General features: G+C 32.7%; 1 protein-coding gene across 1 annotated transcript in view; it reads right to left on the bottom strand.

Moving 5' to 3' along the window:
* Positions 1 to 20,640, bottom strand: part of LOC129939589 (discoidin domain-containing receptor 2-like) — a 100,937-nt gene that overhangs the window by 18,749 nt on the left and 61,548 nt on the right. The window contains exons 4-5 of the mRNA XM_056047657.1: positions 9,357 to 9,588; positions 8,974 to 9,121 (exon numbers count right to left, since the gene is read on the bottom strand). Coding sequence (XP_055903632.1) covers positions 8,974 to 9,121; positions 9,357 to 9,588 — 380 coding nt within the window. The remainder of the gene's footprint in view (positions 1 to 8,973; positions 9,122 to 9,356; positions 9,589 to 20,640) is intronic.

Below are 20,640 nucleotides of genomic sequence, written 5' to 3'. Positions count from 1 at the left end.
ACTTAACTATTGACGCACTGCGTAGGCACAAGAGTGGCTTACTGACAAGACTCAAAAACTTATACAGACGACTTACAGACCCACACGACTTGGTGGAGAGTACACTGAAGTCGTCAATGAAAATGTCAATCTGTTGATTGAGGAGAACTACAGGTTATCAATTAACAAGTACTGGGACCGTAAGATGCTGTCAGTTAATTCCAGTGACCTTAGAATGTTTTCTAAAATAACCAAGATATTCAGGAAAAAAAAACGATAGTAACCTTCCGTGTCATAAACTCCAAAGAACTGAAGAGAAGAGAGACGTACTTAGGATAGCGCAAATAGAACCAGAGGAAGCCATCTTTGGCGATGACTTTTACATAATTGAATGTCCGAAAAAAAGGAGAGGCGGTAGAAACTGCTTTCCAGCAAGTGTACAAGGTGAATTTTAGGATTCGCCCCAACCACGACCTGGAAAACAGAGCCCTACTTAATCAGGTTTACCTTCGAAATGATATCACACAATGGCGATTTAAAAACCGCCATTTCATGCGGTTCAATGACGATTCTTTACAGTGCAATGGAAGGCCGATGTGGTTCATCCTCCCCCGAAAAATCTTCGGTCTATAAGTCTTCTTCCCAGCATAAGCAAAGTTTTCGAAAAGATCATCAATAGGGCTCTGACTAAGTGGGCTGCGGACAGAAAAATAATTTCGGATAAACAGTTCGGGTTTAAGGCCGGTCATGATACAATTCATGCTGCGTCTAAACTCGTCTCCGATATCCAATGGAATAAATTAAAACAACAATGCAGAGGTGCTGTTCTGGTTGATTTGGAAAAGGCCTTTGACACCGTATGGTTAGAGGGTCTTTACCTAAAACTGAGCAGGCTTGGCATAAGCAAGCCATTGTTGTATATACTTTATGCTTAACGGTAGAAAGTTTGTTGTCAAATGTGGCAATGTAACTTCTACCACAACATACTCAATTAAACATGGTCTTCAACAGGAAGGGGCGAATTCGCCGATTCTCTTCAGCATTTACACCAGCGATCTGATAGGTAGTCTTACAAAGGCAATTGCGTACGCCGACGATCTAATTGGGTACAGAACGGCCTGAAATGTTGAGGTTTTTAGAATTCTCTTGCAGCGTGATTTCGACAAGATTCCTCTTTTTTGATAGATTCGGTCTGATATAATCGTAGGATAGAAAAACAAAACATGTTAGATAGTTAGATTTGCTGCTGTGGTTGTTCTAGTTTTAAGTATTTTATAGGTAGAATAGGTAGTTTAAGTAAGTTTTAAGTTTTATATTAGGGACCTTATTTTAAGTAGTTTTTAAGTAAAAATAAAAAAGGATATTGATATATTTTTTTTTTTTTTTTAATTAAAGTAAAATAGATCTTAGCCATTAGTATTAAGTGTTATAGTTTAACTTTGAGTGTCCGTATGAAACCAGTAAGTTAATTGTAAGTTATGGTTAATTGGGCTTGCTATATGAATTTTTGTCTGGCTTTAAGAAAGGTTTAAGATTGAAGTAATAAAAATGAATTGTAAAAGAAAAAAAGTGAGTTGTACTGTCATGCCAGAGGTCTTGGGTTCGATTACTGCTTGTGCCATCTTAAGTTTTTTCACGGGCACTGCCTCTTGGGAGGAATTGACAAATCCTTCAAAAGTAATTCATGTCACGACAAGTGCTTCCTTAAATTAGCAGTTCGAATTCAGCTTAAGACTGTCGGCACCCTCTCATCTCTGATAACATTACTCGCACACAGGAATGGTTGAGAGTTGTAAGTCAATAGGCCCTAGCTCTCAACGGACTGTTGCGTCAGCTTATTTATTTATTTAAAGTCGACATCTTTTATAAATGCCCTATGAGGCAAGTAGTCCATGGGCCGCCAGTATAACAAGCTTAATACAATGGTCAAGAGTTATCATATCCAAGATGTTAATTTTTGTGAAAACTATATATATTTAGGAATTCGGTCAATAGCTTTTGTAAAATTAATTACTTTGTTTTAAATTAAAGCAATAAAGTATGGATGTTTGATTTTAATTAGTATGGAAAATGTTTTCTTCTTTTCATCAATTTCTGGTAATTTTATTATTTACTTTACCAATTTTAATCAAACAGTATTTGAATTAAATGTTATAAATATGAGCACGAGTTCATCTTATATAACCCGGGAAAGCTATCAAAAACCAAAGTGAGGACTTGATTCAATATTTTCGAAATAATACAAAATTTAGGGATATCTTTTTAGATATCTTATTTCTAATTTAATAATACACGTATTTTGTACAATTAATTAGAGGGGATAGGTTGTAGCATTTGAACTTTAAGATAAATAATAATTGAATTAATGCCACATTTACAAATTTTTATATTGTATCCTGAATGAAGCAGCATAAATGTCGTATGATAGTAAAATCAATAGGCTTATCAAAGTGGAACATTTTTTCACATCGCATCGGTGCTAAATGGGGACAAAATACTATATACAAATTGGTGAATATATATTAAACTAAGATTTAATTTCACAAAAGCCAGTGTTTTTGGAATTTGGTCGTTTAAATTGAGTTCTAGGTTTGAACCGTGATAAAAGACAGTATAATCTGGACAAGCATTTTCGATTATGCGATAGTTTGCAATAAGCTTTGGTATTTAAGAAAAAAATCGCGGAGAAATTCTTTGTTTTAAAAATTATAATTTTAAAGTACCTACTGTGCTTTGCTGCAGATGGGGCACAAAACCATTTGAGATTTGAAAAAGTTCATGTATATTTTATTAAAATTTTAAATACATGTTAATAAATATTTTATAAATGATAAATAATTAAAGTACTTGAACTATAAATTTGGGAAATAAATATTTCATCTCAACTTACTAAAAGAAATAAGGTGCCAAAACATGGGATTTAATTAAATGAGCTTGAAAAAAAAAAACAAGAATCTTTAACAATATCAATATGAATATAAATTTAAGCATATCAATATGAAGATACATTTAAAAAAATGTTCAAATTTCAAATAATGTAAAATAGCTTTTTGTACTCATAATTAATGATTTTGTTCTGCTTCTTGTTGCTCATTTCAATATATGTCAAATTTAATCAGTTAAAGGTCGTCACAACTAATTAGAAACAAAATTGAGGTTTCCTGTTTAAGGTATCTCCCTAGATATTTTATATATTCAAAAGTAAAACGATAACACATGTTTCTAGCGACACGCAACACATACTTTCTGATGTTTCCCTGGTGTTCATAAAAATTTGCTTATACTGATCTAATTAACTTGAATTTATATTCTTCTTCTTCTTGCTTTTCATTTTATTTTTGAAAATTTCAAAATATTCAGTTCTTCGTTTTAATCCCCCTTAATTCAAATTTAAATGAAAATAATTTCAGTAATAATTCGAGAATCACTAGCAACACGCGTTGGAGACCCCAATTTGATTTAATATTGTAATAACAACAACAACGAGAGCAACAACAAAAACAAAAACATCATTTAATTTAAAACTTATAGGTACTATACAACATCCGCTTCTATTTCTACAACTACACCACCAAAAAACACTGTTACACTATTCCAAAGGCGATGTCCTTGTTTAAGGCAACAATTTAAATGTTTTTGTGCTCCTGTGTGTCGCCATCATTACCTACGAATGTCGTCGTAGCTGGCGTCGACAACGTCTCGTCGTCTCGTCTTGATCTTTGGTGTTTTCGTCAAAAACTTATAAGAACTTGGAAAGAACCACCAGATGTACCAGATGACTGAATGACTATGCAACGAAACTCTTAGCGAATTCCCCGCCCAGCTCCTCCGCCGCCACCACCGCGCCACCTTACATGTAATGCCATAGATTATATTGGTAAGGTGGATGTAAATATATGTAGCATGGTGTTGTGAAACTGACATTGGGAAGGGGGAATTACATATTTATTTCCAAGTCAAAACAGTGACATGTTTTTAATTAAGAGGCGTGATAAATGGCAGCACTAAATTTCAAAATGAAAATGGTATCCTTTGGAGCGCGTCACATCAGTCAAGGGAGCATTTCAAAAACGTTGTATGTGTATGTGGAGAAGAAAAGAGGACCTATTTTTCTTTTTGGATTATCAATGCCGGAACTATCAACCACTACCACTCTTTCATTACCAGGAGCGCAGTCAATTAGGAATTCAAAACTTGTTTTCTCAAACAATTTTTACCTTATACTACATATATGATGTCTAAAGCAAAAGTTGTTACATTCAAAATGTCCATAAAGTTAAAATTTGACAGTTATTTTTGCAAATTAAGATTTGTTTTAAGATGTCAGTCTAGCCTATCAGAATGCATCTTCCTAGAGCCCTAGAGACCTGAGCAATTTCAGAAGTTGGGTTTTCGTTTTTGTTCCCTACGTTTTTTCTTGTCTTTAATTCAATTTCTTTGCAGACGTGATATCCGAATCAAATTCAAAAATAAAATCAAGCGAAATTGTGGTTACACTCAATATTTTTTATCTTTTAAACGAAAAAACGGGAGAACTAACTTTTTTAGACATTTTTTAGGTTAAGAAAAGAGGAAAGACTTTGGAGGAATATAATTCACGTGGAAAGGTAACATTACCAATAGCGCCTTTTCTTTCAAAAGCAGTGCAGCTTTAATCGCAATGATGAAATCTTTTACAAAATATTCAATTTTATCAATACTTATACTTTAATTTGCATGAATAGCATTAAATCTTCGCTTCTATTATGAGTAGGTAGATGGTTCACTATTCCCTCTCTATCTCTGAATATCTCTAAAACGGATCTGCTTCTTTTCAGCTGTACCTGTTTCATATAAACTTGATTATATGACCATCTAAATATGTTAGATGCTGACTGTTTCCGATATTATTAATATGAAACTGAAACATAAAGAGCTACAACTAACATGACCGCCGCCAATGCATCGCCACTACAAGACCTGTGTGCTTTCAAGGTAAATTTTAGATGAATCCGCACTTTACCGTCTAGACACCTGTTTTACGAATTTGGTTTGGTGGATGTTCCATTGTTGAAAAGCGATGATATACGATTCGATGAATTTACTTTTGTAACCCAATGTCTGAAAGATGCATTCAGCTAAGGTGCAACACGAGGTAGGAAAACATATTGAAGCTGAATTTATTTTCGATTCGATTGATTAAATGAAATATTTCAAAAAAAAAATCCTTTGGTTGCATAATTTATAACCTCATTAGTGATTAAAAGTGACATCAGCCGACACTTATAGGCACATAGCCATCATGAGCCATCATTTTCAGATACACTGCACCGAGACGAAAATCTCTGTATTAAAGTAGGCAGGTATATTTATATGTCTTTCTAGCAGATACCGTTGAAGCGGTGTATCATCTCTTGCATATTTGTATCTCCAGCTGTGTAGCGGGAGGAAAATGTTTACTAGTTATATTCGCAACACGGTTCGATTTTTCTTCTTCGTCGTAATATCTTCGTGCATCTTTGGTTACATATTGGGTGTAATACGATATGAGTACATCAGATATCAGCTGAAAGTAGAGGATTACTTACATTTTGAAGGTGTTCCATTGATGCAGGCAGAGAAGGCCTATAAGATGATTTCAATGACAACGATTTGTATAGATACATAAATGCGTATATATAGACGTATACAACCTAGAAAACTCTTTATAATATATTGATAAGTCAGGCAGCTTAAATGTAATTGAATATTTTGTAAAGCCGCGCTGTATTTAAGTTTGTTTGTACTGTGTACAGCTTATATTTTATATTCATGTATATGAATTGATGTGAGTATATTAAATACGTGTACTCAAAGTATAATCTTTGTAAGATCTCATGAATAATTTCGTATCTAGGAAATCCTCGTTTTGGATTTCTATTATCATGTGATATTTAGTTATACGCATGTTTATTTTGCAAAAGCCTTTATACATACAATTCATATCTAGGTATGTCTACATTTGGTATGGAAAGTGAACAGCATATAGAATGTCATGTTCTATGTAATGCGAAATTGTATATTTTTTGTAACAATTATGGTACATCAGACTTTTAAAAAAGATCCAACCCTTTTATTGCTTTTTTGTAAGACTTGAGAAATATAGCTTCATTCAAGTCTATTTATAGAGGGTGCCTAAGTGTCTTAGTTAAGTGTTATTGCATGTTTTCCCTTGTATGATTGACATTGTTGTGAACTGTAACTTAATATAAGCGGATGTTGTTAAAATTCGAGAGTCGCAATAAGAAAATTCCGAAAAATTTGCTTATATTAAACCGTGCGAAACACATTGAAGTGTGTATACTTTTAACATTTTGAAAAAAGAAAACAATTTTTATATTAAATGTATTCCATTCAAAATTTAAATTTTGTTTAAGAATTGTAATTTCTTAATAGAAGGATGTTTAAATTGCACTTCATGCAAAAGCAGAAAACCCTAAATAAAACCCGTAATTTGTTTTTAACAAAATTACATAGACATAAAAAGAAGATATTCTTAACATCTCATGATTTTCTTTATTGAATTAGAGAAATCCCTGTGGTCCCTTTATTACCTGTAAAATTGTAAAGACTTTTTTCGTGAGCATCATTTACTAATTTATTTCATAAAAGCTATGAATATTTATTAATTTCAATAATAACAATAATTGAAAAATCTTAATAAATAGAAGCCTTAGAATTTAAGTATCTGATAGTGAAATTTTTATAGAATACGATATTTTTTAGGCTTACTCATAAACTACATTGCAATTTTCGGAAAGTTTTTAAGAAGAAAACTCAAACGAAATTCAATTTTGTCTTATAAACAGATTATAAGCAATTAAAAATAAAAGTAGGACTAACCTTCCGAATCAGAGGGACAGGTTTCTGGTGCTATTTGCATGTTATTTTGGTTAAAAGTGAGTACGAACCACAATTTCAAAACTAAAAAATAGGGTACTACACAAACGCCGTACTTTGACTACAGCTCACCCTTGATTTTTCTTAATCTATACTTTAAATTTAATTTGTAATCCTCTTCTAAGCTAATGACAACACCTTCTCCTGTTTCCGCATGCAAGACATTTGCATGGTGCATGTATGGAACCTTTTAATCTGAAAAACATAAAATGAATAAATTAAAATGGCATGAGTATGCCATTCTCATATACCTTGCCTTGACTACAGGCTAGACAGCGAAAACCAAGCTAGACTCACTATTAACTCTAAGTATAGCGGGCATTGAAAGCTGTTACGAGTTGAATGCAGATTATTTCTTCTTTTTTTTTCTTGTATGGCTGTCGAAGTCGTTCCTGTTTGTATATGTTTGGTACAAACTTCATACATCTATCTTGTTAGTGAATAGCAGCAACAATATCTTGAACTAGGTTCATGCGGCCGGCGTTGTGGTTTGCAATCATGCGTGATGTAATATTTTCGTTAAAAGGAAATTAAATCATGCAATTAGCAGGACTGATTGGAAGTGCATTATAATTGGAAGTGGGAGATTGCTTAATGGAAAATTTATTTTTATCGTGAAAATAGTCCTCAAGAATGTTTTTATGTTAGTTTTATTCTACCTTTTTTCTGTTATACGTGTTCTGATGACGATAACGACGGTTAAAGGTACAGGATACAAGCAGGAGAGATCGAACATCTTCGGTACGTTACATTCGTTATAGTTGAGAGATTTACGACTCAACAAAGTGGATGTCACGCGCGTTGGTGTTTGGCCTTACATTAATCTCAATAGGCACATTAGAAATATTTTTGTAATGGTGACTTGAAACAGGTAAGTGATACTTAATTGAATACAAAGTGTAAGTATCAATGTTGTATAGAACGAGCAAAAATCGGTTTGCAAATATCCTCAGATTTAGTAAAATTAGTTTATTAGATCAAACCTACTTTTTGACTTGCGAAGAAATTGTTTTGATATCATTAATATTTGAAAAAGTTTACAAGTTTTAGTTACAAAGAAACAAGAAAGAAAAAACAAAGAGTAATTTGTTTGCTCTACGTACCAGATTTGAAGTCTAAGATTTTCACGCACCAGATGTCATGCCTTGAGATGACAATTCTGATTGAACAATGTTTGTCCAAACCATAGCTGCCCACAATACCTGATCTTAAGGTCAATTGAGTTAATGTTTAGATTTAAGGTGTCCAACAAAACCATCAGAATAGATTTGTTTATGTATATAATATAATTGATTAGCAAGCTCAAAAATATTTCCGGAGATGTTGTTGAAAAATTCTATCGCATAGTGCATTATATTCTCGAAAAACAAAAAATTAAAGAAACCATTAACAGGTTGCGTTAGGAAACATCAATATAATCAAGAAATACTAAAAACTCTCCTTTGTCAACACTAAAATTAAGAACACATCATTTCTACCCTATATTAAATTCAGTAGTTATCACACGATAGAAATACAACAAAAATAAGCCCAAAGTTTTTATATATACAAGAGCCGGCAAGTAAGGTATGTTAAATTTTACAAGCGTTGCATGTTGCATAGAAATTTTACATTTACAAAATATATCGACATGCCACAGTAATGTATGCATGTTACCGCCGAACCGACGACTCCACCGTCTGACGTTAATTTGTATTTAAAAAAAAAATGTTATGTCGCGACGGCGACGACCAACAACGAATAACACAGCACGACAAGAAAATACCTTCCTTAGCTATTGAGTTAAGGATTCGTCTTGTGTTTCGTGATGTCGAATGTCTGACGGTGGACGGAGTTACGAACATTGATATCATGTTTTCCTAAAACCCAACCCAAAGTAAACACAAATCAACAAATAAACGTCATGCAATGGTGGGCCAACGGCAACGATTGCGTCTGGCTTTTAGCTTCACTAAATATAAACATATTTAAAAAAAATTACCTATCAACCCAACCACTCCACCCCCACAACAAACACTCCACGCAGAGCAGCCATATAATATCAACAACCATTAAAAGGAAATTAATGAAACTTACCTTCCCAGGGACATCCAACCACTTCGGCCCTCATACAAACAGTTCGGTCATACTGGCTGTATGGATATATGCGAATTTTCGATGCAAAAATGATCGGTTGCAGGAGGTTCTCCACCTCACTATAGGTGTTGATGTTTCCAGGCAGAATCTGAAATCAAGAGCGAGAGTGTTGCTTTGCTGGGTATTAAATTCTTCAACCATAATACAAAAAAATACCAACAGAAAGGATACAAATATTTTATTTTTCCCACTATCACTTCGGTATCACTCCCGAATGCAGTAAACCGAAATTGCCGCCATAAATCAGGACGGCTTTAGCTAAGCACACATTCTCCATCACATTCATACACCTCAGCCCCAAATAATGGTCGAATGTCACTCACCTCCTTCCCTTGGATATTTTTCCATCGAATCCATTTAGTCATGCCTGGACGCCAGTATTCCAATACATAGGACTCTGTATACTCCTGCCCTTGACCCTTACCAAAGCGGCCCTGAGTACGGACTGCCGTGACGACGTGAACCTTTAGCAGATCGATTTGCAGATACTCCTTTAAGCCACGCGATACCATGTGCTTGGGACACCATGCTCCGCCATTGTTGTCGATTTTAAGCCTGCAATCAGACAGAGAGGAGAATAAAAGTTAACCATCATCATCCAAACCAAAATAAAAAAGTTAAGGTACATATCTCTAAGAGGCAGGCTAGTAGTTCAGGATCAGGATAAAAATTAAAAACAGAAAAAAAAATTACAGAAAAATAAGTGAGCGTCCATAGTAATTAAAAGTCGTGCGGGTCGGTAGACATGGCTCTTTCGCTTCGTTAAAATCCTGATTAAAATAATTATAAATATATCCGAGCTTTATTAACGTCATAAAGTCAGACAACGGATAAACGAAAGGACATCCCAATTTCAATTTGTGGCTATGGCTACCATAAATTAAAAATCTCTTCAGACAGTGGGGTCGAAATTATTTAACGAACACATTTTTTTGGATAGCTAAGGCTTGAATGGCAGAGTACTGTTCGAAGCGTTGTAGAATAGGCATGTAAGGAATTTCAAAAGAAGAAAAGGCATAAGTATTAGTATGAATATAATCACAAATGAAGTATAACCGTTTTTTTTCGGTATTGTGATTCAAAGAAAGCAAGATTTTATATTTTCAGAGATTTTTAAAGACACTTTTATTTTTAATGTATTAATTTCGCGTGTTATTAAAAAATGACATTACGATGGTAGAGAATTCGAAAAAAATGGGCCGGATTCCATAAGTTCGTCTGTCTCTATGTACACACCCCCAAAGCCCAAACCATTGGAAAAGAAGGTTTTATGGCTAAAACACAAACACGCTTCAGCTTCGGCTTTGCCTGACGTTTACAAGTTCAGCCGTAGGAATTCAATGCATGCTATAACAATAAAGCTTCGACCTCGCGTTTCATTTGACAATCGTAAGAAAATAACGTATGTAACGTAATTTGACTCCAAACGGAAGCTCTAGTTCAAATTCGCCGAACGTTTGCTTTGTCTGACAGCTCAACTGCTGTACAAAAATGTCAACAAACAAAATATTTGCTCTTTGGAGGGATGTAATAACAGAAATGTAATTCAAAGCTACCTCGAAGCAGGCCCACCGTAACGTAGACGAAGCCGAAGCTGAAGCATGTTTGTGAATCAGCCATTAAGCCGTTAGGTGTTTTCTTCTTCATAGGAAATCGATAATTCAAATTCCATACAACAGTTACTTTGTATTTTAAGTTTTCTCAAAATCTCAATAATTTTTTTCATTAACAAGTTCTTATACTGTCTCAATATCGTTAGATGATCAAAAATGTCATAGTATTTATTTTTAAAACTAAAATGTTTTTAAACACAAATTTAAAACAATGTACATTTACAAAATTAGTAATAAAAAAGTAACGACTTTCAAATAATTTTTTTCAAAAATTAGGGTTTTTTAGCAAAATCAAATAGTATTTAAATGCGTCGATTTTTTAATTAATTGATTTCAAATTTGTTTTTAATTTTTAATCATAATGTGAATAAAGTAATTGGTGATTTATAAGCTATTATCTTTTCGGCAACACTGGTTTAATCAGCCGACGCACATCGTGTTTTGTTTTACCGTCAAGCATCTTCAGTTTGGTCTATAATTTAACCATGAATCGTCTTACAAATGAACAATGCTTTCAAATTATTAAATTTTCATATCAAAAGAAAGTTCATCGTGCGCTTCTTCTATTTAATTGTGTTCAGCGACGAAGCCCATTGTTGGCTAAATGGGAATATCAGCCATTGCAAGAGCATCCAGAAAAAATCACAGTTTGGTAAGGTTTATGAGCTGGCGGCATCATTGGACCGTACTTCTTCAAAGATGATGAGAATCGTAACGTTATTGTGAATGGTGAGCGCTACTTTAAGATACCCAACTTATTTTTTTCCAAAATGCAAGATCTTGACTTGAATGACATGTGGTTTCAACAAGACGGTGCCACATGCCACACAGCATGCGCAAAATGGACTTATTAAGAGGCCAGTTCGGTGAACATTTTATTTCACGTTCGGGACTGATCAATTGGCCACCTAGATCGTGCGACTTAACGCCTTTAGGCTAGTTTTTGTGGGGCTATGTTAAAACTCATGGCTATACAGACAAGCCCAATTCATTTGACACATTCGAAGACAACATTTAAGCTTTTAATCGTGAGATAGCGGCCTAAATGTTGGAAATACTATGCAAAAATTGGACTAAGCGGATGGATCATTTGATTTCATGAATTTTTCTCAATTGTATGTGTTTTTTTTTTTAACTTTTCTATTGTTTTTAAAAAATCACCGTATATAATACTCTTAAGAGTTGATTGACTGCAAATTGTATTCTTCTGTTTTTGATTATTTCTTAAGAAAAACTATTTAACAAAACTTATGGATGCATGTATAAATCATAGCCAGGTATATTTTCAACTTGAGATTTTTAAAAAGCAAGTAAATCAAATCAAATATAAAGCTAAATCTTTTTAGTTCGAGTAAATTGTTTGTGTTTTCAACAATGCACTATCACAGCAAACATAGTTTCAATCATTGTCACAAATTTAAAGAAAATATATTCAATACTTAAAAGTATTACTTTTTATAATTACATACATATATATGTACAACCTATTAAAAACTTCAAAATCTCTTTAATTCGTTCATTCAAGACAAAACTGTTCGTTTCTTTTTTCTGATAATGATAACGTTTTTTTTTTTGAAAATAATAAAGCGCTTCAAATTAATTCACATAAACAAATCGAAACATTGATGCTTCTGATCATCATACCAACAGAATATGCCATACTCATCTCATCGGTACAAAAGCTGTATATTAATATAAAATGGACGCCCTGGCGGGTTCCACTGTAGCGCTCCCCCCCAGTTTGCTCACTTTTCCTGAAATGACTAGATACATTTTTCTTTTACACAGATGGCCGGCTCTAGAGGAATATAGATAGGTATGATGACTTTTAGGATAAAGCCAATGTCATTAGCATTTTAAATGAGTTTTTATGGGGCGGACATTTGAACCGATACGATGTGATGAAGCCGATGGTCAATGGATGCTTTTGTGATGACAATAAAGTCGGATAGTTTGGCAGCAAATCAATAGACCTGTCTTAAACTAAGCAACAAGTTGAGGCTAAAGGTTCGACCCATCATATTATGCTCTCTATATAATGTATATTTACAGTCGGCAGCGAGAGTGTGACAACAGGCAAACTGTGTGACTTTCAAAGTGGCCGCGGAATTATTTTGGTTATATGGGGAGCTATGAACATTAAATGTTATGAGTTTATGACATAGGGAAGCTAGTCGAGGTTTGTGGGAAAATATTACTTAACATTAATGTAGGATGATTTGCCTTTTTTCGTTTGCAATAACAATTGTAAGACATGTCGGTTATTTTATTTTATGGCACATTGAACAAAGATTTAAAATAAAATGAGTGCAACTGTTAATGAATTTTAATTTCAATATTTGCATTTGCACTCCTGAGACTGGATTTAATATAGTTTTCGCGACCTAAAATATGTTTGTTAAGGAATTTTTTCAAATTGTGTCAGTAATCTTTTTAATATATTTTAGGGTATGAATTTGAAGATCACTTCATTTAACCTTCATGAGTTTAATTTTTATGCTTGATCCTGCGAAAATGAATCTTTATTTAAAATAATGAACTTAATTCTAAATAAATATTTAAGATTTCTATATTATAACAAAAATCAAAATCAATTTAATAAACTATTGCTATAGATATTATTTTTGTTCCAGCAACTATGTACATATGTGTCCGTTCCTTTTGTATGTATAAAATATATTACTTCATTGCTGCTTTTTTTGATAAAAAAATGTACATTCAATTACCTTTTCATAAAGTTGGAACACCTCATTAACTCGGTCAGTAAATTTTTGTTTGAAAAACTGGATTTTCTATAATCATTTCCAATTGTAACCGCTTAATGGAATTGGAAGCACCAGCACTAAAGCAGCGGTATTTTATACCTACATAAATAAATGTACATAATAAAGTGCTGAAGGTAACAAAGCTAATAGTATATAACCACTTTTAGTTTTCAACAAGCCGCCACAACATTCCGTCTTCCACTTTCGATATAATCGTTTGTGCGGTTAAACTGTTTGCACAGATAGTTTCTGAATTCCCCTAGGTGCTGATATTTGCACCGCAACTTAATCCTATGAAGTTGAACATGCATATATACATTCACAAATATAAAAGGAATAGCATCAGGCTTTCAATTATTTAATTCATTTTTCAATAAACAAGCATTTACATACATACATAAATACCTATGTACATATGTATAGAATAACCATCGTCTAGCTGAACGTATCTTTTTAGTCTACCTTAGGGGTATTTGGGAATGTTCACTCTTTAATTAGTCGCTTGTTCAATTGTAGCCAACAGAAACCACCCATGGGGCAGGCAACATTATACAGTGAAACAGTGAATGGCAGCATCAGCACAACAGCAACAACAACTGCCATTGACGTTGACATTTTTATTTTTTGTTGTTTGTTTCAAGCTTAACAAAAATATTTATAAAGTCGTTAATATTCTGTTACAATAATTAATTTCCCAGCCTTAGAGCTCATAGTTAGAGAGAGGTGAAAATCGTATTAATCACTTTGACCACACTGCCTCCATCACATGCTCCAACGTATGACATAACTTTGACGTTTTCCAAACTTTTACTTTTTTTATACAAAATTAAAGTTGAGAACCACAGACTAAACCTAGGTAAGTTGTCAATTCAAACGTCAGATGTCCGTTATCACAAGTGAATTCATTTTATTGTCCATAGAGAATGGAGGTAGATATCGGTACATCTACAGGATATACAACAGAACAAACCAAAGCAGGAAGAGAAAGAACCCCCAGTGCTTATTAGTTAAGTGGATATCCAAAGAAAAAGATAAAAGGTACTTTTTTTGTTGTGTACATTGTTTGACATAGGAAACACTATTACAGGAAATGTTTTGTAAAACTGACACCGCCCCAAGGGCCGGACTCATCCTGGATGTGTAGTTCGAAGGGTTTTTTTTTTTTTTTTCATTTTTTATCTCGCGTACAATACTCATCTGCTTCTGCTTGTTCCACTTTTTGTTTATTACTTTTTTTATGAGTTCAGCAAAACTTTTATGAGCTGTATATGGAAAACGACGAGTGCATAAAGTGTGTGAGACGGAACAAAAAATATAAAATAAACTAAAACGGAACAGCGAAAAAGTTCGACTCTTTATGCCCGGGTTGTTTTTGTTAGCTATGTCCCATTCAAGGCACATAACTGTGCAAGAAACTGTTTTGGTCAATAAACTTATATTTAATTTGTTTGAACATATTTGGTTGTTACAGCACTGCTGCGGAGTACCTACCTACTTATTAAACTAGTCAAGCTGAGATATGAACTTCACAAAGAAAATCGAAAAAGGATACCATATTATTTATTTTCTCTTTTTGCCAAGGTTATAGAAACACTGATTAATTATCACCTCAAGAAATATCTCGAAGACCGATGACTCCTTAATGAGGGGCAGTTCGACCTTAGTAGCGATAGGTCAAATGGTGATAGTATGGTTTATATCACCGATTAGCGAAAAAGAAAAACATTTACATCATTTTGCAGAAAGTAAGATTATTGCGCTGGATATATTAAAAGCATTTGATAGAGTTTGGCATCAGGCTCTCTTATCAAAATTGTCCCTTCTGTTTTACGAATCTCTCCTTCATTGGATAAGAAATTACATTTGGGACCTTTCGCACAAAAATGGGTTGAAATCGGACACTATTTTTCATTTTAATTAATATTAATAATTTTTTTTATTTTTCACTTTTAATCCAAAATATTTTTCCACAGCAGTGTCTAGAGAGTTATGTTGGTATGTAAATTTGTGAATTTTTGTGTCAAGCAGGACAGTATCCCGGTATAGGCTTTAGTATTTTATCATAAAGGTATCAAATTGGAAAATGTTTGTGTGTTATTTTTTGTATCTACGAAAATATTACTGTTGTTGGTTTTGGGATCAACAACAATTTGAACAACGTTGAAAACTAAATTACATAAACTTCGATTTTAAATTCCTCCAAACAAAAAATGAGGAAACAAAGAAAAAATATCATTTTACATATGTATATATACATGCATATTTCAGTTAAGTTTGTGAAAATGGATGTACACACATACCTACATAGAATATTTACATGTTTTGTTTTCAATACAATCATAAAGTACATAATACGTACATACATCACTGCATGATGGGTCTTTGTTTTTGTTTTATTCATAATTTTTAAATTGACTTTATTTTTGACTTTATGAAATTATTTGTTTTTCCAATATTTTATACACAAACGCTTACTTCATAAACATAAATAGATGTTGGTATAAATTTCGTTTTGTGTAAGTAACTTCAGATATAAGAGAATTATAAACAAAATTTTTAAAGGAAAAATAATAATTATGTTAAATTACAATATAAAACCAACTAAATTGTTGATTGTCAATAAATTGTTTTGGTATCAATAACTTCGATGTGATGGTCAAATATTTTAAAACTGCAGTAGTGTATATTCATATATTATTGTTTTTTTTCCAAACAAACTACTTGAAATGTATTGTATTCAAAATTAAATGGCACTTGGTATTTTAATTTGTATTTAAAGCTGAAAAAAAAAATGGTTCTAACTTGTTATTGATTACATTTTGAATGTTTAATTCTAATCTTCATTCTTTGAAAAAACAGTTGTATCCAAAAGTCTTTTATTTCAATTGGTTTTAAGCCCAACTCCCACATATATTTGATTATGGCCATCTGGGAAATATTTTTTTTCAACCGAAAAGTTTTTTTTGAATAGTCAGTTTTCTTTAACAAAATTTGTTGTTCGCAAAATAATTTAGATTACAAATTTAAAATCATCAGCAAGCTCATTTTCTTAAACAGCTCTGTTTTTAAACATATGAAAAACTTCATCTTAGCGAAAACACCATACGATAATAATAATAGTAATAGTAATGTTAAAATGATAGCGCAATCTGGCTTGTAAGACAAAACTTTAGAAGACCAAAACAAAAACAAATATTTTCAAAGTCAATTAAATGACTGACTGGAACTAATTCGTCCTTAATCGAAAAACAATCAATAAAAAGTGTCACTCTTTCTATAACAAATTATGTGGAACAACCAAAAAAACACAAAAGCAGTTTATCACCCAATATCGCTTTTCTTTTCTTTTTTTGTTTGTGTTTTTTTCTTTTTTCTTGAGTATAGTGAGGAAACAAACAAAAAATCCTACATACCAAAATATTTGATTATCTTAATGCTTGACTCCATTGATAGAGATGACCTAACATGAAAAATTGATCTTCTAATTAGCTAATGCTGGATCTGTGGCTGGTGCAACTTTCGTTCTATTCGTTTCATCATCAGTTCACCATCAAATAGAGGACATCACTAGCTATAGTCCGGCCAGTGCCGATCCGGTTCTGTGCTTAAGTTTTGGGTCATGCTGATGAAGGTCCTTTAATCGATTTCGAAAATGGAAGCAATTAGTTATGTTCGTCGCTGCCTCATATATGTGCCACATCCAGACCCAGTTCCACATTAATCGTGTTATTTATTGAAGAACTGTGATAACGAATTGGTCAAGGGATGTAATCAGTTTTGCTTGGTGCTATCTTTAATAATGTTTATCTGGCTGTGCAGCAGCAGAAGAAGCCGAAAATTTTATCGAAATGCATATCACTTTAATAGACTGTTAATAATTTTTTTCTTTTGTATACAGGTCCCCTTTTTCCATTTTAAATGCCAGAAGTTCCGGCTATAAATTTTCGAAATCAGCATGAAAGAGAGGTAAAGGATGTCTTCATCACTCAAGTTGAGATGTTAATTTGTTTTTCGATCCAAATTTTCTGATTCTGGCATTTTGCATAGACAAGTGATGAATGCAGCAGCATCAGCATGAAAATCATCATGTGTGTCGTCTGTTCCTGGTCGGTCAAAGCGATGACGTTAGCCTGAGTTCCATCACAGATAGCTATGGAAGTTTAGATTGTGTCGATTCGATTTTGATTTGATTCGATGGTCACATTGCTTTCGGTTGGAAGGAGTCATGTGGGCCAACATAATATGTATGATGGAGAAGAGGAAGAGTGCATATATGCATGTAGGTATCTCGCCAAACTTTAATCGAATTTCAGCTAACTCTCATGCCTTGCCTTGATTAAAGCAATTTCTATCATCGAATTTGGAATGCACTATGTGCGAAGAGTAAACAACAGGTTATAGAACAGAATTGAAGGCATGACGAGTTTAAGGACCAATCATGTGCAATCAAGTAAAAACAAGCAGCCATGTATGTAGACAATTTTTAGAAGGCTTTACGCATGATGCAGTAATTAAACTTACCTACTTCAAACGTATTACATTGCATTTATTCATGAAATATTGTATAAATCTAAATAAAATAAAAAGTTCCTCTAAACTGCAAATTTTGAAATCTACTTTCAGATGTTAGGTATATTTTCTACGTCTAGCATAACATGCACAGTAATAGAAGTGCTTTAGAAACGTATTTTAAAAATAAAAAAGGAAGGATTCTTTGTTTTACTCCACTCCTTCCAATTTGCCTACAACATCGTTCACCACACATCGTTTGTTTGTATGGACATATTTTTGTATCTACATGTATAGAATCAAATACCTGATATATGTATAATCCTCCCTTATTCTGGCTTACAAAAAGAATGACCCATAAACTGACATTATGTTTACCTGTACTTTTGCACTCATAGGTAAATCAAAAGAACAAATATTTGTGATTTTGCACTTGCATCTCATTTGATTGGGGTTCGCATATTGTTTATTCTTAATATCATTTATCCTGCACTTGGTTTGTATATTTGTGTATTGTATACCATGTTTTATGTATTTATTCAAATTTCAAAATAAATACAGTAAGTAAACTACTACTATTATAAAATTCGTTTATTCTACATTAACATACTTATTACTGCAGCATAAATTTTTGGAGCTAATGGCTCAGATTTTAAATTTATGGACTTGAAATTACTTTCTGTGTTTTGTCCTCATTTTTAGGATGATAATCAGATTTTTATTAACGATCTTTTAAAGCCCGAACATGTGACTCATTGATTCAAGAGCAAGAGCTTTGTTGTAGGTAAAACAATATTTTTTTTTCTATATTAAACCTGCGATATGTTACTTCTTCTTAACTTTAGGTATCATTCATTCTCATATTACTTTTCTTTTCCTGTTATTCAATCAGCACTTAAATATATCATTTTTTATTGTTTTATTAAATCCAAGTCTAACAAAAGAATACGGCTACTACCATCGATTGCCTTCTATTTCAACGTAAAATCACCTACCAAACAATTTGTATACAATTGATCAGAGACAAACTTGGAAGCTCAGGTCAATCAATCGAAATTCGTTCTGCTTCTAAATACACAAAAAAGCACATATGGATGTGATGGTATACCTATTATGTTTATATAAAGTTCCAAATCTACAGATCTGCAAATATATACAGATTGTGAAATCTCTATGCTTATGGTTTCTGTTCAAGGTTTATATCATATGTAGGCAAGGTGGAAGTAATCATACATGCGCCCATATGAACGATGAACAAGTTATTTCGCTTCAGTAGTCTTCAAAAGATTGCATAGCTTTATCATTAAGTTGAAAGCATTCTCTCTATGAGAATGTCTTTGAAAATTTTGCTCATAAACGTTTTCTCTGTGAAATACCTTACCTACCTTATGCACATGTACATATGTATAGGCATCAATGCTGATAATGAACAGGCTACTAAGTAGGAACAAATGCATCTGTTCTTTTAGAACCCAAATGTCTATGATCCATATAAGAACTAATAATAAAGTCATATAAAACATGATCTGGAGATAGGTTGGGGTTGGTACAGTTCAGATTCAGAGTAAATACATACTGTCTATTGGAGTAATGGCTTTAAGTAATAACTGCCTGAAGTAGTCTTTTATAAAAAAAAATAATAATTATTATAGAACAATGACACAGAACCTTAAGGCAGATGGATAATTTACGAGAGAGATGATTTTAGGCTATGGATTTTCAATATTTGGCTATCAGTACTGCTTGAAAATGTACATAATTTGAAATCATGAATGCTAATTATAGAGTTCAGCGATATTTTATAATCAATCAAACTAGGAGTATACGCTTTTTAAAGAAAATTATTACATGACATTTGATGAAATATTCGTCTCCTCGAAGAATATTTCTAGAGTTTTTCTTTTTTAAATAAAAAAACTTCTTCGTACGTTGAACAAAAACAGAGTAACAACAAATACATAATTTTATTTCAAAGTCAAAACACACATATTTCAGAAAAACATACATACGTGATTATATACAATTAGAACAGTAGATTTTATACAAGTATTTTTCATTTGCAACAACATTTAATCGGATTAATGTTTAAATCATTCTTTTTGATACATTTTATTTGTTAGTAATATTACATCTCTGCGTAAGAAAGTTACATACAATACAAATGTTTTGATCAAAGAATTGCCAACACAAAATATGTGCTCATCTGGCTCATCACTTAGGCCAGTGTTAGAAGTTAAAAAGAAATAAAACGAACAACGATAACATAATACATGCAAACAAAATACAAATATAGAACAAATCTAATTAAATAATAAATAAAAACAAGCTTTTAATATGTTTTTAAGAATATTCATATCTAACTCATGTTAAAATCGAAAAAATACTGCTTATATCCTTTAAAGCCATCGTTATAGATTAAGACGTTTTTGTAGCGTACACTAAGGAGAACATCATTAATAGCTAACATAAAAACTTAGTGGTCCTAAATGACTGCCTTGCGGCAATGAATAGTTTGGAAAAATAGCTTCTGTATTCAACTTCATAATTCATATATGATGAATTGGGGAAGACACTCAATTTTCTTTAGCCTAAACGTGATGAAATCATGAGATAGTTGGTTAAACGCCTTAGAATAATCGGTGTAAGTAAAGTTGAGCTTTTTACTGAGTTCTATGGTAATTCAACACAAACAATGGAAGTACATTAGTAATGTTCAAGCG

The sequence above is a fragment of the Eupeodes corollae genome, chromosome 1 (genome assembly GCF_945859685.1).
Source record: "Eupeodes corollae chromosome 1, idEupCoro1.1, whole genome shotgun sequence".
Taxonomy (NCBI): domain Eukaryota; kingdom Metazoa; phylum Arthropoda; class Insecta; order Diptera; family Syrphidae; genus Eupeodes; species Eupeodes corollae.
Note: the sequence above shows the minus strand (reverse complement) of the source record. Positions and strands in the feature narration are given on the sequence as shown.